This window comes from Thunnus maccoyii, chromosome 8 (genome assembly GCF_910596095.1).
Source record: "Thunnus maccoyii chromosome 8, fThuMac1.1, whole genome shotgun sequence".
NCBI lineage: Eukaryota > Metazoa > Chordata > Actinopteri > Scombriformes > Scombridae > Thunnus > Thunnus maccoyii.
Window position 1 is genome coordinate 24,257,620 of NC_056540.1, and position 23,457 is coordinate 24,281,076.

Sequence of the window (23,457 nt, forward strand, 5' to 3'; positions counted from 1 at the left end):
ATATACATTTGGTGTGAATGCAGCCTTACAAAGACAAAAACTAATGACACTTTTCAGTGGTCCTGAACAACAACCAAATACACATAGGCCTATGACAAGTATCAACAGTATGAGCTGGGATGTTTCAACATGGACAACTGACCATCAATGTAGCAGGTTACTGTGAACATATAACTTTAATTATTATGTCATAATGTGTTAAAGAAGTTTGTGATGCTATCTATCCAGATATGCTAACTATCCAGGCTGCTTACAAGATTAGTGAAGGTTATTACTTGTTTACCATTAACCCTGCAGTGTTTTTTTCAGTACAGTTAATATCAGATTTACCAAGAACCCCCGAACTCTGACCACCCGAACTCAAACAAACGCCTACAGGAATGCAGTTTCTTTTGCCTGTATTTAGTCATAAGCTCTATTTTCATATTCATATGTCATGGTCACAGGTTGCCATTTGTCATTTGTGATAGTTGCTAAGCTTCAAGAGGGCAGGTCTTATCTAATATTTTTCTGTCACATATTAGAGAGCAGACACTAGGACATGAGAGTAGAGGTATGGACGTATGAGAATAGCATGCTACTGTTTGAAGCAACTTTTGGTTTAGTTTCTGTCTGCGTCTATTTGTTAATCTAAATGAACTGAAACCAACACTGAACTCAGTGCATCAATAGCGACACAGGAAGAGGGTCACGTAGTCGAATGAGGCCCAGATCCTGTTGTTGGCAATCAAGGCTTTTAGTATTTTGGAGTGGTAGTAACCGGTACAGCCATAAGACTTAGCAATGATTGAAACCAAGTATTTGCGGTCTTCACATTATCAGGGATTATCATCATTACCATTGAATTGCATCATACACAATGACTATTACGCGCGTAAAACGAAGGAAATACTTCCACAGGCGGTTCAAAACCAGTTTGTCTCATATGTTCCAAGACCGTGGCTATTGTGAAGTGCCTCTACAGACAAAGTACAAATCTTTTGAGAAAACACAGCGTGAGCAGCACATTTAGCAGCAGTAGCAGCAGTGAGTCAACTGTTGTGTCTACACAGGAGGCGTTCAGGTACATGGTGGAGTATAGGTCACCGCTCAGAACACAATACATAATGACTGTAGTTATGCGCCTAAAACAAAGTAAATACTTCCAACGGGCAGTTCAAAACCAGTTTGTCTCTTATGATCCGAGAATGTGGCGATTGTGGAGCGCCACGACAGACAAAGCACAAACCTTTGGAGCAAACATACCCACTATGCCTTCCAGACAGACAATAGAAACATTTTAAGAGACCAATACGATTGATCCACTTCATTTTAGGATGCACATTGTTTTATTTTTTAAATGCAGCCCTTATTTTACTTGAAATGAGAAAATTTATTTACTATCAGAGCATTAATTATTTATAACATCTGTATATAATATAATGTTAGTTCTTTCATGTTGTTGTTGTCATCATTAAACAAGACATTCAGTCAGTCAGTCAAACTTTATTAAACTAGAGGCAAACTACACTGATTGTGATTTTTTAAAATAAACACATCATGGCTAAAATTAAGATAGATGAGAATGTAAAAAAGATGTAAAAAGGTGTTTGGGAAAGAATAGTGCAGTAAAGGTTAAACGTTGTGTTCTTAATTTAATCATTAGTTTGGTATCTGTTGTCATAATGTATATTTCTTAATTAAGAAGAAAGCACAGCTACACAACCACCAATTCATTTTGATGCAATACTTTGGCATGGCATTGAAACAGATGTGGGTCATGGAGGAAATGAATAGACTTAAAAATACAAAATATACACTCTGATAAAAACTCACACAGTAAAACAAATATTCATAGATGTGGGACACCTACTCTATAGGTCTATCACCAAGAACTCATTTCCTTAAACATATACATTATATACTTGTATAAATGAAATGGCAAAAGTAAATATAATACATGTTGCAGGTTATTTAACATTCACCAACTCAAGAGCTGAAATGTGTACATCAGTATATCTCCCACACAATGTGCCATACAAACATTATATCAGCATCAAATTTGTGTTTAGACTGTTAATTCAACCTGAGAGCACTGGCATCAGTGTAGATGATATCTTCCTCTGCAGTTTTTCTATCCCTTGTCCTGGATTTGCATTTCTTGCTTGTGAAGTTTGCTGCAGAATAAACCAATGAGTCCTCGTCTCTCTGAGTATAATATAAAACATATAAGAAATATATGTGTCAAAAGTGAAATAGAAGATGTCAAAATTTATTTAGAGAGAAAAACATACTGATAAGCTTTCCAGCTACATTTTATGCTTGTATACCTTACCTGCCAACTTTGCTGAACACCACTGGCTGCAGTATTTGTGTGCAGATCAACTGCAGCTGTATTATAAAATAAAAACACAACACTCATATGAATCATTTGAATGTAATTTTGCCAAATATGTTTGATTAATCAATGTATGAGTGACTTCTCTTACCGTTACAACAGTCACAAGATTTTTTCTTGATTTTCTTGATTGAATAAATGAGAACGACTATAACAATCAGACTGAGAGCCAGAGCAGCACACAGCAGAAAGAGAACTGTATTGTCCTTCTGCGAATCACAGATGTTGACTGCTGAAACAGTATGAAAAGGTGCAAATAATGAAAGTTTAGAACGAATAAAAGTGTAATTAATTATTTTTTTAAATTATTATTTATGTTATTTAATAACATGTTAAAGTACATTAAGGATACAAACTAGACATAAATAGGGTAATTCCCACATTAGATAGAAATATTGTTTGATGCAGTTACCTTCAGTGTTGAGTTTTGTTCCATTTCTACTCAGTGTCTCCCCACATGTGGTCACAGCACAGTAGTGAGTCCCAGTATCAGAGCTGCTGACATTGTTCCTGGAGAAGTCGTAGACGCATTTCTGTAAAGACTGAATGTCAAGACTCTTCTCACTTCGATCATTACTGTTTTCATGAGTATAAATAAAACTGGCGTTAAATTTATCCAAACTGGCACTGAACCAGTAAACATTGTGTTCTTCTAGACATGTTTTGTTTGCCGAGAGGACTGAACACTGGAGAGTCACAGAGTCTCCTGGACGCACTGGATCAGATGGAGGGACTGTAGTGATATCTGTATTTGGTCTTGGTCCTTGGAAATTGAAAAAAGGATAAAAACTTCAAAGATTAATTTATATGTTCAAGTCTGGAAATTATATGTAAATTACAATAGACGCTTTGATGTATTTACCTTCAACTTTTAGATGTGTTCCTCTCAAAAATATCAACTTTTGTTGTAGTGTTCTCACACAATAGTAAACTCCAGTATCACTAAGCTTTGCTGGAGTAATACGCAGAACAAATTTTTCAGGTTCTCCTTTGGCTGTAATGCGAGGATCATTCTCAGAGCCATATAGTCTTCCGAAGACCTGAGGCACATTTTCAGACACAAGTTTGATCCAAAGCAAGGTTTCAGCTAACTTGCGGGGACATGTCATTGTCACATAACTTCCAACACCAACAGTCTTTGTCTCATAGATCCAATCGTCTGCACATCCTGAGAAGACATTAAACAAGAATCATATACACTGTCTCCTAAGTTACTGCAAGAGGATGACAATACTTTAAATATACTGTATATCTGGAGTAAATCTGACCTTTCTACATATACTTACGCCCAACTCTGTGCATCAGCAGTAAATAAAGTATGATCAGCATTTTCCTGTTAATCCACTTGAGACTGCAGTTAAATCATACTGTATTAGAAGAGGATTCACCTTAATGTAATCATATCAAGTGGGAGGGAACAATTTCAGAGCAACCCGATTGGCCTCTCACTACGTTGATGTTTCACTGTACCACAGTGGAAATAATCTTGACTACCTTTCAAAACACGTGACACAAAACCAGCATGAACCCCTCTCATCTCATATTTGATTCTCATTGTGGGTTTCTATAACTGCCGCTTACAGTAAACATGACAGATCTTTTGTTTACAATACCTCTGCTGTAAATATAAGGTACAAAAACAAAAAAAAGTTTTTTTTTTAAATATCATGGCTCTTATTTCACTTGATCTTGATGTGAAATAATCTCCCACTGTCAATATATAGATGGACTTTTCTGCTGATAGGCTTGTGTGAAAATTCCATCCAAGCTGTTGAAGCCACACACAAATATTTCCAACTTAAATATCATTTTATCCTGTGGGGTCATGTATCAAGTATATGTGCCCCATTTCCCTTAAAGGGGAACTCCACCAATTTTACACATCAAAGTCTGTTTACATGTGTTGGGGGGTACTACTTCATGTGTGAAAAAAAGTTTTTATAAAAAGGATTTTATGGCTGCAGGGGATGCTTCACAGAGTTTCATAAATTACCTCAAGTAATGTCACTTGAGTCAGCATCAGTTGGGGCTGAAGACTACTAGGTTTGAAAATGAAAAAATTCTCAGGCTGTGGAGTTAGAAAGAAGTGAGTTTACCAGGCCTCTGTAGCCAGCTGCTCATCTCTGCTTGAGCCTAGTGGCTAAAGGCTACATTAACCACTACTTGCATAATGCACCCTGATCTGCACAGTCAAGTGAATCAAGTCAATTTGCATCGTGGGTAATGTAGGCATGAGGTTTTGACAAGGACGACAAATGTATGGAATAAAAAATACGATATCTCTGGTTGTGCTGCATCAATTGTCATCCTTTTTTTAACTATCCATTGAGAGTCTGATAATGTTATGAGTGCAATACTAAATCAGTGGATTACTCTTTTAGCACAATATAGCATATTGTACTGTTTTGTACATCTTGCTCTGTCTCACTGTCATTCACTGTAGCACTACCATATTTATGGGGGGATGTGACCTGGTTTCTAAAATCCCTGAAATAGATTGTCTAAATTTATTGTCTTTTCACAAACACCCAAGATTACATCAATGATGAAGACAATGTTGACTTCAAATGTTCGATGCCATTTTTTACAGCATAGTTAAGACGTGGTTAAGGTGAAGCAACTGCATGTTTTGATCTGAGAGAGGGAGGTGAACCTGGGAGAAAGCCCAATTAAATTCAGCGAATAAAGAATCAGGGCCAAAATGTGAACTCAAGACCTTGCTGTTGTGAGGCAACATGTTTATGACAGAGAGACTACGACAAAAAAGAAGCTTTTCACTTACAGTAAAAATACCAACTTAATAACTTAACATAGCACCCTAGTTAGAACAGAAACAGGAACACACAAGGCTCTCCAGCACAACAACACAAAGAGCTCTGGCATCAAAAAATGACCTTACAGTCAGATTAAGGATTCCTGGACACTGCATAAGACAAATACACAGTGAAATATACAGAGAGTGCACAGAGGAGAAGTAACAGTTACAAAATTCAAAAGCCCTGTGATAAATACTTTTATGTGCTTTGTGTCCTGCTATGTACTTTATACTTTCTCTTTGTGCACGGACACACACGCACACACACGCACACACACGCACACACTTAGTAACAATCTGTTTACTGAAAGAAACAATGTATGGAAAGTTTAGCATTGTTGTGGGGCTTTAAATATAAGGTGTGAATTCAAAAGGGGCCCTTCTTCCTGTGTCACTCTCAGTCTGAAGTCTCAGGAAGCTGGGCTTGAGCACAACTGTTTTACATGTTCACCAAAGCAAGTGCAGTAACAATACACGATTGTATCATCACAACCATTTACAGAAGTAGACAGAGGTATTTGCTTTTTATTGATAGTTGCTAAGAGAAGGTGGATCTGAGTGAGACCAGTGACCATTATTCTTTTGAATGGGACCATTGTGAGGGTGCTGATGCAAGTGCTCTGGCAAAAAAGAAGAATCTAGCTCAACCTTCCTGAGCAGTTAATCCTTCATCATATCATGTTACACAAATGATTGCTCCCTGAGAAGACATTAAACAAGAAACATATATACCTTCTAATGCTATCTCTCTCTTTCTCTCTCTCTCTCTGTCTCGCCCTCTGTTGTAAAAGGATGACAATACTTTAAATATATATCTGGAGTAAATCTGACCTTTCTACATACTTATGCCATTTTATATCCCATTTTATTGCACTATAAGTTACTGTAGTTACTGCCTCCAAACCTGAACAAATAAACAACTTGCAGCATAGATGAAGCATTTTAAAGCTGAAGTGACAACATCTGCCTTAAATATTGTGTCTGTTTTTTGTGTTGCATCCTATATGCTGCAAATTATATGTATATAATTAATATAGAAAGTAGAATGCAATAATGTGAAACAAAAACATTGTAGGCTGTAATCAGCCTCAACAAGTTTCAAAAATCAACAAATATGTACATTTATTCTTTCATAAAACAATGGACATGGAGTAAATATTTCTAGGACAACACCCCACAATGTAAATACACAACATAGAACATAAAGAGCAATTATGTGAGCATGTATACATTTAGATATGTATATGCATATATGTATAGGCATCTAAATGAAGATATGTGCCTATATGTATACATGCATAAAGGCATATATATGTATGCTCACTCTCAACAAAGTTAGAAGGAAATCCAATACATTTATTTACATAGACTGTCAAAGGTCAGTCCTGTTAACCAAACCTCAAGTTGTCAGCATTTAACTTGAGCGTAAACACTTTCATCAGTCAACTCTTTTTTCTTCCAACCTCTTGTAGCTTTTGTTTTAGAGAAATGCAACCCAGCATAGTTCAGATCATCTCCACCTTCAGTCTGTGCAGAAAATGAAAGCTCATTATAAAGTCACGTTGTTATATAGTGCAGTAATGAAATAGCACAAGTGACTTGGTGTCATTACTTACAATCTCATGTACTGGTTGTCTCAAGTTGTCATTTCTTGCTTGTGAAGAGGCGCTTTCTATTCCTAATGATGAATAAAAACATGAATATTATGTTCCTCATTGTTTACTGTAAAGTGAAAGTTTAATTACACATATTGGCTGTAGATTATTGGTAAACATATTTGCTGCCACACTATTAATTAATTGACACAAGGCAAAATTACAGACTTCAGCTGATATCTAGTATATCTCATCAGTTTGATCCAGTCAACAACACTTACCTTTAAACTGTGCACACACTGCTCTTGGAGTTCGGTAACAGATGAAAACAATATTTCCTATCAAAGAAATGGCCAAGCAGACTATTGCTATCACCAGTCCAGTAAATTCATAACTTGTTGTTTGCTCTAGATGAGAAAGAAAAAAAAGATATATCAATGCCTCTGTAAGAAAAGTCTTATCAGTCATGACGTTAACATATTACCCCCAGTATTGAACACAAAAATCATACCGATTTGCAATTTAGTTCCATTTCCAAATAATATCTCTCCACATGTGGCCACAGCACAGTGATAAGTCCCAGCGTCAGAGGGGCTGACGTTTTTAGAGAAGCGATGAACACAGGTCTTTAAACTGTCAGGTCTCTTGTCACATTCATCAGGTCTATTTCCATCAGTGTAGATGAGGTCTGGATGAGATCCATCTGATCTGGCTCTGAACCAGTAAACACTGTGTCCTCCAGGACACGTCTTGTTCTCAGAGTCAGAGAGGACTGAACACTGCAAAGTCACAGAGTCTCCTGAATGGACTGGATCAGATACTGTCGGCCACTGAACAACAGTATAGTTTGATGTTCTTTCAGTGTTTCCTATGAAATACAAAACTATTAGAAGTTTGGAATCTCCAAGCACTTTTAGATATCTTAAAAGTAGTTCAAAGTTCAAAAGTAAAATAAGCATAACATAGAATGATTTGACATAGTACTCCGAAATAATGTCAAATTAGGATTTGTAATATTCATTACATGTGTCCCAGAGGTAAAATAAGAACTGGGTGAAACCTCAATGTGGAAGAAAATTACAATTTGATATTTTAAGTTACACCACATAATGAAATTGAGATTCTTTCAAAAAATGGTTGATGACATACAGTAAGACAAATCATTTACATAGTGCAGTATGAAGTATTTAAAGCAATTCCAAAACATTGAAAAAAAAATCACATAATTACCTTTTAATGACAAATAGGTCCCACTCCAAGTATTCTGCAACCAATCCGTGACTGCACAGTGATACATTCCCTCGTCTTCTTGAATCGTCCTTAAAATAGTGAGATTGCTAATATTCTTATAATTATTTAACTCTAATCTAGAGGCAACAAACCCTGGTGCATATTTAGGTTTTACGTTTTTCAACAGTTTCACAATTAATTTCAGAGTATCTCCGACATTCTGCTTGTACCAGTAGATTTCTTTAATGCCATAATCTTCATCAGGCAAAACACATGTAAAGGTCACAGGTTCACCAAGTTGAACAGTGATCACTGGTATCAGCGTATCTAGATTAAAGGAAAATATACAATATATGCAACAAAAATAAAGGACAATCGGTGTATGATGTAAAAAATCTTGATAATTTGTTATTTGATAACACTTACATCCTTGATGAAGGAGAAGCAATGTAACGCACAACAGGATCATCTTGACATTGCCTGTTATTAGGAAACTTGTTGGTATTTAAGTGAAAGAGGTGAGATGGTCGTGATAAGTCAGACCGTCAAATACATCTGATTGGTTATCACAGAATATACAATCAAAGTGCATTTCCTGCCACACTGGTCGTATCTCTCATTCTTATCCATTCACTTAAGTGACTGTTTTTTACTAAAGATTCATGTTTATCTGAATTTCATTAACTCTTTAAAGATTTATTCTCAACTTGGAGTGGTTTTCATTTTTTAATTCAACATTTTCAGTTCTTGCTAATATATCCAACTGATATTATGCCTAAATCATTCATCAGCTCCACTGGCTTAAAAAAGAAAACAAGACATGTCTACAGCCATGCCATCAGCTCTGTGAGGCTGATGGAAATGCCATTAGCTTTGCAGGTAATTGGTCACAAAGCAAAGTATTGGACAAAATTAAGTTTTGGCCTGATAATGGCCCCAGAGGAAAGGTCAGGGGATGACCTAAGTTATTACATTTCATCCTGAGGGAGACATGAGTGTGTGTACCAAATGTCATGGCAGTCCATCCTATGTTTAACAGCCCCCACCGGATGTGACCTCCTTCATAGTAATGTTCACAGATGCACCCCTGACAGGGTGAAGGGGCACCTGCCTGTAGAGAGTGATAGGTAGTGGGAGGTCTTCAGGGTAAAACTGACATATCAACCTTCTCGAACTTCAGGCTGTGCTCTTGGTTCTCCAAGACTGCCTGATGCGGGTTCGGGGAAGTCATGTGTCGGTAAGAACAGACATCTGCACCACGGTTGACCAAATCAACAGGCAGGGTGGAGTCCGATCCACAGCCCTGTTGAAAATGGCGGAGAACCTGTTGTTGTGGGCTTCAGAACACCTCCTGTCTCTGAGAGCCCTCCACATTCTGGGTCCAGATAACAGGGGTGCTGACGTCACATTAAGAGGCCCTCTGGCAAATGAGTGGTCTGCACCACGAGGTGGTCATCCTGATAGCCCTGGACCACTGCTCAGCGCTGTGGTACACAGAGATGGCCTGCATGTTGGTGGCCCAGCTCTGGTCCACCCCTCAAGTTTGGGGGGCCCTGTCCCAGGAGGCGAGCTTGATAGGCGCACTGCCTACGTTGGGCCAGCCTCTCCAGGCTTGTCTCCTGAGAAGGACAGACTCATGTGGGCTGAACTGTCTGCACAGGTGGTACAGACCATCCAGGCAGCGAGAGCAGGATCCACCATTGTTTGCTACAAAGCAAAGTAGTTGTGATTCCTATGCTTGTGTGAGGAAAGAAGAGGAAAGAACCGGACCCCCTGACGTGCAGTGGGGGAGATTGATGGGATGATATATTGTCCATTTCCATCACAATTTAGCTCACTGTTTGATCTATACTAACCCTTTCAAACTCAAACTCAAACCAAAATATGTTCAGAGACATCTTTCCAAACAACATTTTGGTGTTGAGTAATTCTGCAAACCCAAGATTATGTTTAATTGTGGAGATTTTACTTCATGAACAGCAAACTACTTCCTGCACTGGAACTGAACATTAGCACTGGATATTTATGTCAGCACATACTGCAGAAATGTCTACATAATACTTATATGACTATATACTAAAATGTGCATTTTAGAATGGTAGGATTCATATAAAAATGACAATATTGCCTTTTAATTAGGCGATCCAATAGTTTTGTGCTACAGCATGGCACTAACATGTCAAGGGATGGGGTTAGGTTGGATTTGATCAAAATATATGTAATTTGCTCTTTCTGTACATCACTGCAGTCTTTTAGTGAAAGTCAGATGACTCAACAAACAGAGAATAAGATTTACAATAAACATCTGACTAACTAAATGTACATTTTTTAAGGGGGTACTGATGCCTCTTAGCCTTTAAATATATATAGCACATAAAATACTGCACATATTGTGAATATAATGTCTCCTGGTCTGGTGTAAAATCCTGCAACAATGTCTGTAGCATCAGAAATTGTGTACAATTTTAAAAAATGTATCCAGCCATTTGCCACACTGACACACAAAGATAGAGGGGCTGTCTTGAATATTGTGGGAGGCAGCCAATCCAGATGTTCCACATCATCAATGATGACCCGCCCACTGTGCCTGTCAGTCACATCAGCAGGAAGAGCTGATTATTCTAGTCAGGGGGCTGGTGAAAGGAGAGCAGAGCACAACTCTGTCACAGCGCTATCACAGAAACTAATTCAGCTGCAGGTAGTTTAGAATTTCTAACTCAACTAACCTGCATGTTTTGATCTGAGGAAGGGGACTTGTGTGAAAAGGGGAGAAAATCACAAATAAAATAACCCAGCTGAGATTTGAACCCAAGGCTTTGTTGTTGTGAGGCAGCATATTAATCACTGAGAGACAAAAGGGTGTTTTTTGTAGTAAAGGGAAGTTTTTTCACATGCAGTAAAACAGTAAAAATACCACCTTGCTACCCCATGAACAGTGGTGGACACATTCACAATAACAAGACAGAACAAGCTGACACTATAATGCAGTCAAGTGCAACACCACAGGCTTTGATATCAAAAAGAAGTAGAAGTTTCTGACACAGCTCTACTTTCTTCTCCTACTTGCAAGATGTATAGATGTACATATTTGTGGCACACAAACACTATGTGTTTATGGAGTTTCTTCTGGAGTTACTTTCATGTACTTTTGTCCTGTTTTGTACTTTCTGCTTTTTTTCCACTCCTAGTAATCGACACACAAACAGACACAGATAAACACGCATTTACAGTCAACACTGGCCAAAAAATGTTGCACGGAAAGTTAGTCATTATTGTGTTTGCACCTTCAATGTAAGGTGTGAATTCAAAGAGGCTTTTCTTCCTTTCTGCTTAAGCAACAGGAAGCTGGGCTTGCACTGCTCTTTCACCTCTTTTAAAGGCTAGTTGAATAACATTAAATTATTGTCATGATTATTGTTAACATCACAACATCTTACAGTGTTAGGGTGCAAAAGGGCTGGGGAGACACAACTTTAGAGTTACCCTATATCTTGACTATTACACTTTTCTGTGATTCAGTGCTTTTCATTGGGAGTACTACTCATTCACTGGTCCCACTCCAGTCGGTTTGAACCATGATCTTAAATTCAGTTTGCCCGATTATCTGCAAATAGGTTTGACAACCTTGCTAAAGTGTGTTCCAACATGCATCACTAGGCGTAGTGATGGACTTGTAGTATGTCCAAATGAATGGTGAATGAATCAATACCTTTACATAAAATTATAATAAAATATGAACTTATATAAAGACTGTGTATTGCAGATATGACTGTAGGTGTCTATGGTTGCACCTTTAAAAACACAATTTAGAGAAATTATTTGTTCTTAAAATGAGCATTTCAAACAATCATTTCAACTTGTTCAATAAAAAATGGTCTGCTGAAGCCTCTTGCAGCTTTTCTCTCCCGCTTTAAACTTACTACATATCCTGTTAAGCCCACAGTCACATCTATTCTGAGTAAACAGCCTCAGTGGTTGGTCAAAGGGTGGAGAAATGGCCCACCACAGCTTTTGTCTAACAGTGTAGCTGTTGCATGTGGCTTTGCTCAATTGTTCTCAAGACAGACATGCAGTATGCATTTGCAAAGTGCTGTGAGACAAGAAAAATGGAGGTGTTAATTTTTTGCAGCTGTCCCCTTACATTTTATACAGCATATTTTAGTAATGTTCTTAAAGAAAGGAACATCAACTTAACAGCAAGTTCTCCACATCACTTGACTTCCTGTGTGGTTTTAGCCACATTTCCTCTGGCTTTCCCCTGCAACTGCCCCTCAAAACTGCAGGCTACCACCTACTCTGTAGTTAATGTCATTTCAGAAGTCTCTTTTCCTCTTCTTAGGTTGTTGTCATAGTGAAGTTCTAATCAGGCTATTTCACAAACAAAACAACACAAACTACAGGTCCAAGATGAGTTTAGCCTAGCTTAGCACAAATACAGAAAGCAAAACAGATAGTGTATACAGAGAGACGAGAAATACAGCTTTCAGCTCCAACAGTGTCTGGTTTACAGTGTCTTGTTAGCTAGCAAACTGTATACCAGTGCTTCCAGAAACATCATTGGGGTTTTGTCTTTACTGTGAGGACAGGATGTTTTTGTTGTCTGCAGGCCCAGTTGTCGTGGTTTAGGAAATAGCTCCAATGCGTAAGATTACTTCCCATGAAAAGCCCTGCACACCCATGGTACACCCACACAGGTGATTTCACTTATTCTGGTTTATTCTCAGATGTGTGTGGGTGTGTACAGGCTGTTTGACTGAAATCTATGTGACTCTATTGTAAGCTTTATTGCATCTGTTTCACCTTTATCATTGTAACTATTTCAAATAATCAAGTGACGTCATGTAGCCTACACTCTGCCATAGCTTTGCCCACATTCAACCTCAACAGACATCTAACCAGCCAAATGGATTGAAAACACCTTTGTGTGTGGGTTATATTTTCATTGTTTCTCACCAGAACACGTTGCTTGCTCCTTTGAGGCATACTGTAACTCTTTCCTTTACTTAAAAAATTGAAATCTACATTGTTTACAGCCTTATTTGCTAGCTAGCTATGATCTTCTTTGTGTAGCAGTGCTATGTCTCTTGCCACACGCATGTACACTCACTGGCCACTTTATTAGGAACACCTGTGCAATCTAATGCAATCCAAGTTCATGTTCTACATTTTAGCCAATCACTATGATTTCCCCTCCATAAACCTTTATCACCTTACGACCAAATTTTCCATCTGGGTGGGAGGATATCAGTTGTAGAAGACAAGAGTGCTATACCACAATGATCCGACGACTGGCTGATTTGATTCTTCTTACTGCAGTGTGTAAGTACAATTCTTATCATGTGTAGGAAACCATGGTCTATACTGAACAGTCTGTAATAACAATGCATATGAGACAAAGCACTGTAAAAATCTTGACAAATTCTACATTTTTCATTATTTTAGTGCTGTTTTCTAGTAAGTCTCTTCTGTTTTTCTTCAGCTCTGATTCAGACTGCAGAGGTTCCTCACCTGATCTCACTGACTTTGGTTGAACCTGGTGACAATGTTACTTTTCACTGTCCAGTCTTTGAGAAGGACAAATTCTTTCACTGGTATAAGCAGCCTCTTGGACATATGGGCCAAGCAGTCGCCTCTGGACTTGTTGGCAAAATAACAGTCAGTGAACAATTTAGAGAGTCACGTTTCACATTCACAAGAGAGGATGCTCAGTATTCTCTCATCATCAGAAATGTAAGCAAAGAGGATGAAGCGACATATTTCTGTCAAAATGGAGCATCATATTCACAGACTTTCGTCAATGGCACATTCTTGGCTGTGAACGGTAAAAATAATCTTAAATGTATCTTATGTCAATGATCATTTTAGTTTTTAAGTCATTCAAATAATTTAGATTGTGAATTCTTTTTTGTTGCATTTTTAATGTTATTTTTCTAAATCACGCAGACAACAATCAGCGCAAATCAGTCTATGTGAAACAAAGTCCGGAGACAGCATCAGTCCAGCTGGGAGACGCACTGACTCTCCAATGTTCACTGCTCTCCAAGAACACAACAGAAAACACAGATCGGTGTCCAGGTGTACGCAGTGTGTACTGGTTCAGGTATCCTGGATCAGGAGGATTTCATCCAGGCGTTGTTTACACTCACAGGAACAGGAGTGATGAACGTGTGGAGAGGAGCTGTGTCTACAGTCTGTCCAAAACTATACAGGACTCCTCTGATACTGGGACTTACTACTGTGCTGTGGTCACATGTGGAGAGATCCTGTTTGGTGAAGGAACTAAAGTGGACACAAGTATGTATTTACAGTTGTATTTAAAGAGATTTCGCATATGGATTTAGCAAAGTTAAAATATATTAAACTTATAGTTTTTTTTATTAAACCGTTGTTTTATTCTAAGTTTAAGACAGTAACTTCAGTAACTTGGTGGTGATAAAAACATGATGCCAATAGTTATCAACAAAATTTTTATCCCATTGTGTAAACTACCTTAAACATTTAATATCCAGAAATATTGAAAAAGGAATTAATTCAGTGGTAATAAATACATTGTTTTTTAGGAGAAGCATACAAACATATGTGCCTCACTCCATCTATGTGGAGTATTTCACCCAAAACTCAATTAAACATTATATTTAAACATCATAATTACTCTAGTAAACATACACATAAAAAGTGAAAGTAAAACTTTAACAGTTTCAGTATTCTATATTTCATTAGCAACAAACAAGGGCTGTGTTCAAAATCACTCACCATATTCACTACTCCCTATGTAATAGACACTTAATAGTTTACTCAATAGTGAGCAGTATATCAAGATTTGAGATATTCACTAATCATTGGTGTCATCAACATCAGCTATAAGTTGTGCCACAGTATTTTCACATCTATAAAATGTGGAGCATTGCTTTGTGGGATTGTTTGCAGAAAGTAGTGTAGGCCTACATGCTATGAACACTACTGTTTTAATTCCATTGTGGAATTTTTGAGGGCACTACATAGCGGATATATATTTAACACTCTGCATTTGGACACTCAAATGAAATGGCCTAAGGTAAATGTAATGCACTATATTGTAAACAGGCAGTAATTTCGGACACAGTCATTAGCTCCAGATAGCTAGTAAAGTGGCTAGCTTTGTTAGCAGTAAGCTGAGGACACTGCTCCAACAAGGGCATTTAAGAGATAAAAGATGTCTTTGCTTAGTCACAAATCTGATAAAAGGCTGGATGCACATGCATCATATTCACACAGTGGCCATTTTCCTGACGTCACACTCAGGGTGGGAACCTGTCATGTGAAGCTTGTGTGAGAATGGCGAGATGGTTGTGTGAACTTCATTTTTTATATGTAAAATTGATCTGATAAGAGTTACACGGACCCACAGTTGTAATATTATTGACTTTTTAACATTTACATAAGCCAATGGATTCATTTGTCATCTGACTGCTTTAATGGCGCTAACATTGACATTAATGTTTATTGCAGACTTCAGGTTTGCTATCCTAACATTACAGTGTTTCCAATGTGGGCCGGGCAGGCTCCGGTCTTACCTTCAACATTGTGGATGTAAGCTTCAATCCAATTGCTGTATCCTTTTTTTTTTTTTTTTTTTTTTTAAACCCTTTTGGGGATCTTGACAAATCAATTTTTATCAATTTGGTCAGAGAAAGCGATGGTAGGATTAGGTTTAGTCAAGTCAAGTTTTTCAACCATCTTGACAGGCTTTACTTGACAGTGTTCAAGTCAATCAATCAATCAATCAATTTTTATTTATATAGTGCCAAATCACAACAAAGGTCATCTCAGGGCACTTTTCACATAGAGCAGGTCTAGACCCTACTCTATAATTTACAGAGACCCAACAATTCCCCCATGAGCAAGCACTTGGTGACAGCGGTAAGGAAAAACTCCCCTTTAACGGGTAGGAACCTCAAGCAGAATCTGGCTCTTGGTGGGCGGCCATCTGCTTTGACTGGTTGGGTTGAGAGAGTGAGAGTGTGTGAACAAGTATTCTGTAGTGTGTGATGCACCATTATTTTCAAATCTTGTAGTGTGTGCATATTTAGAACATCTGTGAAGTTTTTCCTTATGTGCGTGATGCAACCCGATTTCAAAATTGGTTAGGATTTTAAAACTCCTGTAGACTGAGCCCGGCTTTAAGCGGCACCTACAATAGAGTTGTGCCAGTAGTTATTATTAGCAGCAGAATGTTAAACTGAAACCAACATCAATGTACCAATTTTGCCTGCTGACAAAATGTAATTACTGTGGTTTTTTAAATGTATTTATAGTATATAGCAAATGTTGACAGTCCATTATTTAATATCTCTTTGGATTGTTTTCTGGTTCCAGGATCAGGATTGGATCCAGTTGTCCTTGTACTTGGAGCACTGTTGGTCTGCTGTGTGACTGTGATTGCTGTTCTTATTTTCTACATTAACATGAGGAGAGTTTGTGAACGTTGCAAAGGTATGTTCACTGTATTTTACTTTTTGCTTCAGTTAAAGTCCCCTCAACTCAACGTATTGTTACTTCACTTGGATGTTGGACCTTCACTGTGCAGAATGATGTACTGTATGTACATGTTTGACTCTCAAACATTGTTTTCATTGTCACAGGGAAACTTTCTCTGTGCCAACGTTAAATCTTTAAAGGCTGTTTTAAGTTGATTTTCTATAATTTTCTTATTGTCAACAAATCTCATGTGCAGAGCCAAACCAACCATGAATTGATCCTACTTGTCTGTATCCAAAGTCAGTGATGCAGACCTCTATAGTTATCCATTTTTTTTTAAACATGTCAGGGAACCACACTGCTGTACTGGGTAACATGTTTATTCATTATGAAGAGTATGGGCACAGTAGTTCCAAAGACTAATAACAGCAATCACTTCTTCTCAATGTTTCAGTGTCAAAATTACAATTAAAAAGTGTCAAAAATACATTTTTATAGTGATAAAATATTGTAAACCTTTAAGGAGTGAACAATTTTATGACTTCACTATCCTGTATGTTGTTGTTTTTTTTTAAATTATATTAATTTCCCTAAGTAGCAGTAACTTCTACTGGTTGATGAATGTTCTTTCATCATGTGAATAATGATTGTGTCCTTTTTGTATATTGAACATTTAATTTCAGGTGTTATATGGCATTACAAAGTGTAGTTTCCCATGAGCAAAACACTTCACCTCTAACTGCTCAGTCCTCTGGTAGACTTGGTCAGGGGCAGCCAAGGGACTGAAGTGAACTGCAGAGACAACTGTGTAACTAATGTGATCAAAGACTTGATTTGTTTATTTCTGTCTTTTAATGAGACACAAATCACACTGATACAACAGCAGTAAACACACTGAAGGTTTTGCTTTTATTAACAGGAACAACAGGAGCTTCTCATAATCTTGGACATGACAAGTCAACAGTGGATCAATCAAATGACCCGGTAACTATGCTTCTGGTAAATATGTGATGGTGTGTTGCCCTGTTTACACTGGCTAGGTCTAGTGATCTTGATGTAGGAGTGTAATGAATATTTTGCCAACTTTTTCCTTTTTTTCCTTTGTCAGATCAAGAAGTTACAAGGTAAAATAAAATAAATTCACTGTTAAGTAACATAATGTTTTTGCTATATGATAAATATGGATAAAATCAAGTGGTATGAATACAGAACAGATCACTGAGAAATATCATAGGAATATTTTAAAATAATATAGTAACATTAGAAATGACATAAAATAATGTTAATGGTTTTTAAAAGCAGTTCTATTCAATAATACAACACATCTGCTGCTTTCATGACAGAGGAATGAATAATCAATAAGACATTTCACATTTAGGCTAATAAAACTGATTAAATAAGCCACCTAAGAAAGTTACTTTATTTGTTCAGTTAATGATGTTACAGTCATGATCTCTAAATTATTTAATAACACACAAATATATTTTTTGCAGGATGGTGAAGCAAAGGCAGTAAACTATACAGCGCTGGATTTCTCCACGATGAAAGTGAAAAGAGGGAGTAAAATGAGGAGAGAGAACACACAGTGTGTTTACTCTGTTGTTAGATTAGATTACCACACCCAGCAACACTCCTCTCTATAGGCAGAGTAGGACCTTTACACTGCTCCCCAACTCTTCGCAGAGGTCTGTGGCTTAGCTTGTTTTAGAGTGTACAGTATATTATGTGCACAGACAGCGATAGGAGGAAGTTGAACATCAGTCTTCTTGAAATTCTTTGCAAAATTCAAATTTCATGATGCACATTTGTTTATGTAAAACAAAAGCAGAACATATATACAAAAACTGATGTCTTTTAGTATAATACCTTAATATAGCATTGATAATAGATGTGGGTAAAGGGGGATTGTTTAAACCTTAAAAATGCAGATCAGATAAAGAAGGCAAATAGGAAATCATCCTCATGAATCAGTTTAAGATGAATGTTTCAAGAAGACAGTTTGGGTGTCATCACAAGCTTCTTTGTGGAATTTAATTTAAAAAAATCCACAAACATTAAACAAAATGTAAAAGATATGGTATGTTAAAGACTATCCCAAAATGTTTAACTATTGAATGTGAATACTTTCACATGATTCATTCCTGATGATTCATTCCTGTTTCTGAAGTAAATAAAAGACATTGGTGTAGACACAATTTTCCTCCTTTGCTTTTGCATTCCTTTTCCCTGCTTTGCCAGTTGTCTTCTTGGTCGGTGCAGAATAAACCAAATAGTCCTCATATATCTGAGGAAATAAATCATGCATGTCAATATAAAAAGGTGCAAACAGAAAAAAAACATGCTGATAACTTTTCTCATGATATCTTCTCTTTAAATTCCTTACCTGATGACCACCACTGGTTGTTTCAGCATGTGTTTGCAGAGCAGCCGCAGCTTTATTATAAATATAATAATAATAATTAAAAACAGAAAATAATGATAAATAATGATCAGCAACACAGGCTTCACTGGTTTCACTTTACCAGCGATAAATGGTCCAGTAATCTGACTTATACACAACTCTAATATGAATCTAAAGATTTTACAGCTTTTACCAAATACTGTTTGATAGACTGATGTTTGAGTAGTTTCCTTAACTTACCGTTGCAACAATCACAAGATTTTTTCTTAACAACCAGACTTAAAGCCAAAGCAGCACACAGCAGAAAGATAAGTGTGTTGGCCTTCTGTAAATCCCACCAGCTGACAACTGAAGCATTACGAAAAGAAGGAAATGATTTAACATTAAGAAGTAGTAATTATAATGTTGGTATTATGATACGATGATGTTTCATGAAGAACAAATGTTTTTGTTAGTTGATCTAAAGGGATTGTACTTGACTCCTGATAAAACACACACATATATGATAATTTCACCATTGTATAGAAATTAATTTACCTTCAATGATGAGTTTACTTCCATCTCCAAATAATATCTCTCCACATGTGGCCACAGCACAGTAATAAGTCCCAGCATCAGAGGAGCTGATGTTTTTAGAGAAGCTGTAGACACAGCTCTTTGGAGACGAGTGAATGCCAGTTTTATTTCTACATTCATCACGGCTACTTCCGTCAGTGTAGATGATATCTGGGTGAGATGCATTTGATCCGGCTCTGAACCAGTAAACACTGTGTACTCCTGGACACGTCTTGTTCTCGTATTCAGAGAGGATTGAACACTGGAGAGTCACAGAGTTTCCTGGACGGACTGGATCAGATACTGTCGGCCACTGAACAACAGTATAGTTTGATGTCCTTTCAGTGTTTCCTATGCAATGCAAAAATGTAAGAATTTTGAGATCACTTTTGAAAATATAAATTTATGTTTTGTGATGAAATTGGGGAATTTAGTGACACTTTAAAGTTAAAGTAAAATAGATCACATTATCACCTTTAACTAACAAATATGTCCCGCTCCATTCAAGATTATTCCATTCCGTGATTGCACAATGGTACATTCCCTCGTCTTCTTCGGTTGTACTCAAAATGGTCAGGTTACTAAAATTCTTATCAGTTTGTACGTCCAATCTTGTGGAAGAAAACACATACTGAGGTGTTTTAGATTTATACAGTTGCACAAATAATTTCAGAGTATCACCGGCACTCTGCTTGTACCAGTAAAGACTTTTTCTGCTGAAATCATAATTACGCAAAGCACATGTCAAGTTTGCAGGTTCACCAGGTTGAACTGTGATCACTGGAATCAGCGCATCTGAATGAAATGAAAATATAGAAAACACATTGTAAATAACAGTTATTGTATGATGTACAAAATGTATTATGCACAAAGATGATATTTGAACCTCCAAACATTTTGTTGCAAATTCTTAGTTGTATACAGAATGCACAGAATTAGATGATACTTACATCCTTGATGAAGAACAAGCAGTGTTAGCCATAACACGATCATCTTCACATTGTCTCTTGTTAGGAACCTTTCTGGTATTTCACTGTGTAAAGGAGGTGATGTAACGTGGCCACGACACTGAATCTCACACTGAGAAATGCATGTGATTGGTTATCACAGAATCTAGATTCAAAGTGCACTTCCTGTCACATTGATCTTATCCTGGTCTTAGTGAAGCATATTTCACCTCTCATTGTTCACCATTCACTCAGTCATTTAAATGATAATCTCAAAGATTTTTGTTTCTATGAATTTTGGGAACTCTTCTATTAATGCTCTCATCTTGTAGCGCTTTTCATCTTTGGTCAGCATGTCAAGCTTCTGTCCTGACTCTGCGTGTAGGTGCACAGCTCTGCAGCGAGCTAAACACTCTTCCAACTGTGGTTGAAGGCAGGAGTGGCCTGTGAGGATTTTACTGGAACAAACAGTAAAACTGTGAAAACAGTATCAGAGAGAAATTTAATGATATTGATTGCAAATCAGAAAAAGCTAAGATACCACAAACAAGTGTCAGAATGTATTGTAAAGATGAACTACAGAAACAAGAAAACTGGATTCACAAAATATTGATAAATATAATTAAATTAGTTACTTGTCCCTCATGTAAGGATGAAACAAAATATAAGTGCAGATCAACATTATAGAGACTATAATTGATACTTTGATATTGATATTTAAATAGAGGTTTTTTGCACTTATCTGCAGTGGTTTTTATTGATAGTTGCTGAGAGAAGTTATATCTTTGTGGGACCAGTGACCCTCATTATTTTGAATGGGACCACTGTGAGGATGCTGACGCAAGTGATCTGGCAAAAAAATTTGAACCTGGCTCAACTTTTCTGAGCAATGAAATCCTTCCTCATAGCATCACATTACACAAATGATCCTGAGAAGACATTAAACAAGGATCATATACGCCCTCCCCTAAATTACTGTAAAAGGATGACAATACTTTAAATATACATTACTATGCAAAAGTTTTAGGCACCTTAGATGTTTAGACTCTCATCTATTATGCAATACCATCAGAGAGGTGTCTGATTGGTCCCAGTTTTATTCATGACATGACAATGACCCCAAGCATACAGCTAGAGTCATAAAGAACTATTTTCAGCAACAAGAAAAATGATAAGTCCTGCTATAGATGGTATGGCCCCCACAGAGCCCTGATCTCAACATCATGGAGTCAATCTGGGATTAAATGAAAAAGCACCTGAGATGGCCTAAATTGTAAATCCACAGAAGAACATCTTTCTCCAGGATGGTTACAACAACCTACCTGCAAGTTACCATGAAAAACAGTGTTAAAGTGAACCGAGGAGAATTGCTGCTGTTTTAAAGGCAAAGCTGCTCACAGCAAATATTGATTTCATTTAGGTTTCTGCTGTTTACTCAACTTGGAAGAAGTTAATTGATAAATTAAAACAATTCACAACATCTTGATGTGAACTAATCTCCCAATGACAATATTGTGGCTCCTGCTGACAGTCACCATCTCTGGTTGTGCTGCATTAGTTTTCATCCTTTTTTTAAACTATCCATCGTAAGTCTGACAGTGTTACAGGAGTGCAATACTAAATCAGTGGATTACTCTTTTAATACAAGACAGCACATTGTATTGTTTTGTACATTTTGTTGTGTCTTGTTGTCTTTCATTGTGGCACTACCATATTTATGGGAGTTTGTGACCTGGTTTCTAAAATCCCTGAAATAGATTGTCTGAACTTATTGTCTTGATTTTGAGTCTTTCCACAAACACCCAAGATTACATCAATGATGACGACAATGTTGACTTCAAATGTTCGATGCCATTTTTTACAGCATAGTTAAGACATGGTTAAGGTGAAGCAACTGCATGTTTTGATCTGAGAGAGGGAGGTGAACCTGGGAGAACAACCCAATTCAATTCCACAAATAAAGAATGAGGGTTGAAATCTGAACTCAAGACCTCGCTGCTGCGAGGTGGCATGTTTATCACAGAGAGACTATGACAAAACGGTCTTATTTTATAAAAGATGACGCTTTTTACTTGCAGTTAAAATACTAACTTAATTAACATGATGAAATCCTCGGATGCCCCCCTGGTGAACACCTTAGTTAGAACAGGAACAGGAACACACAATGTTCTCCAGTACAACAACACAAAGAGCTCTGGCATCAAAAAATGACCTTACAGTCAAATTAAGGATTCCTGGACACTGCACAAGACAAATACACAGTGAAATATACAGAGAGTGCACGGAAGAGAAGTAACAGTAACAAAATTCAGAAGCCCTGTGATGAATACTTTTATGTTCTTTGTGTCCTGCTTTGTATTTTATACTTTCTCTTTGCGCATGGACACACGCACACACACAAGTGTGCGCACACACACACACACACACATACACGTAGTAACAGTCTGTTTACTGAAAGAAACAATGTATGTAAAGTTTAGCCTTGTTGTGGTCGGGCTTTTAAAATAAGGTGCAAATTCAAAAGGGGGCCGTTCTTCCTGTCTCACTCTGTCTTAAGTCTCAGGAAGCTGGGCTTGAGCACAACTGTTTTACCTGTTTATCAAGGCAAGCGCAATAACAACACACGATTCATCACAACCCTTTACAGGAGTAGACAGAGGTTTTGCTTTTTATTGATAGTTGCTGTGAGAAGATGGATCTGGGTGAGACTAGTGACCATCATGGGACCACTGCGAGGGTGCTGATGCAAGTACTCTGGCAAAAGAGATGAACCTGGCTCAACCTTCCTGAGCAGTAAAATCCTTCATCATAACATCATGTTACACAAATGATTGCTCCCTGAGAAGACATTAAACAAGAATCATATACGCTCCTCCCCTAAATTACTGTAAAAAGAACAAAGACTTGCTTTGTTTATTTCTGTCCTTTAATGAGACACAAATCACACTGATACAACAGCAGTAAACACACTGAAGGTTTTGCTTTTATTAACAGGAGCAAAGGGAGCTTCTCATAATCTTGGACATGACAAGTCAACAGTGGATCAATCAAATGACCTGGTGATTATGTGTCTGGTAAAT

The 23,457-nt window shown here is 37.3% G+C and overlaps 3 protein-coding genes across 3 annotated transcripts in view; 1 reads left to right on the forward strand and 2 right to left on the reverse strand.

Annotated features, from left to right (window-relative positions):
* Window positions 1-1,952: 1,952 nt before the first annotated feature.
* LOC121901459 lies at window positions 1,953-3,428 on the reverse strand. Its single transcript, XM_042418252.1, has 6 exons — window positions 3,425-3,428; window positions 3,240-3,371; window positions 2,790-3,140; window positions 2,469-2,609; window positions 2,315-2,370; window positions 1,953-2,187 (listed from the first exon to the last, which is right to left on the reverse strand). The coding sequence occupies exons 1-6, from the start codon at window positions 3,426-3,428 to the stop codon at window positions 2,056-2,058; spliced, it is 816 nt and encodes a 271-aa protein (XP_042274186.1). The 3' UTR covers window positions 1,953-2,055.
* A 3,100-nt stretch (window positions 3,429-6,528) lies between these two features.
* On the reverse strand, window positions 6,529-8,486 carry LOC121901587. Its single transcript, XM_042418419.1, has 6 exons — window positions 8,444-8,486; window positions 8,018-8,344; window positions 7,299-7,655; window positions 7,069-7,194; window positions 6,809-6,870; window positions 6,529-6,719 (listed from the first exon to the last, which is right to left on the reverse strand). The coding sequence occupies exons 1-6, from the start codon at window positions 8,484-8,486 to the stop codon at window positions 6,600-6,602; spliced, it is 1,035 nt and encodes a 344-aa protein (XP_042274353.1). The 3' UTR covers window positions 6,529-6,599.
* Window positions 8,487-13,218: 4,732 nt separating this feature from the next.
* Window positions 13,219-23,457, forward strand: part of LOC121901579 — a 39,059-nt gene continuing 28,820 nt past the window's right edge. Inside the window, exons 1-3 of the mRNA XM_042418411.1 lie at window positions 13,219-13,336; window positions 13,497-13,838; window positions 13,961-14,311. Of these exons, the coding sequence (XP_042274345.1) occupies window positions 13,294-13,336; window positions 13,497-13,838; window positions 13,961-14,311 (736 nt within the window). The 5' untranslated portion in view covers window positions 13,219-13,293. The remainder of the gene's footprint in view (window positions 13,337-13,496; window positions 13,839-13,960; window positions 14,312-23,457) is intronic.

Excerpts from the sequence above, each read along its gene's own strand:
- LOC121901459 (XM_042418252.1), bottom strand. Across the intron at positions 3,141-3,239 it reads AACACATCTAAAAGTTGAAG|GACCAAGACCAAATACAGAT; the intron begins GTAAATACATCA and ends TCAATTTCCAAG. Across the intron at positions 2,188-2,314 it reads GTGTTCAGCAAAGTTGGCAG|AGAGACGAGGACTCATTGGT; the intron begins GTAAGGTATACA and ends TATTATACTCAG.
- LOC121901587 (XM_042418419.1), bottom strand. The coding sequence starts at position 8,486 with ATGATCCTGTTGTGCGTTACATTGCTTCTCCTTCATCAAGGAT. Across the intron at positions 8,345-8,443 it reads GCTTCTCCTTCATCAAGGAT|ATACGCTGATACCAGTGATC; the intron begins GTAAGTGTTATC and ends CCTTTAATCTAG. Across the intron at positions 6,720-6,808 it reads GACAACCAGTACATGAGATT|ACTGAAGGTGGAGATGATCT; the intron begins GTAAGTAATGAC and ends TTTTCTGCACAG.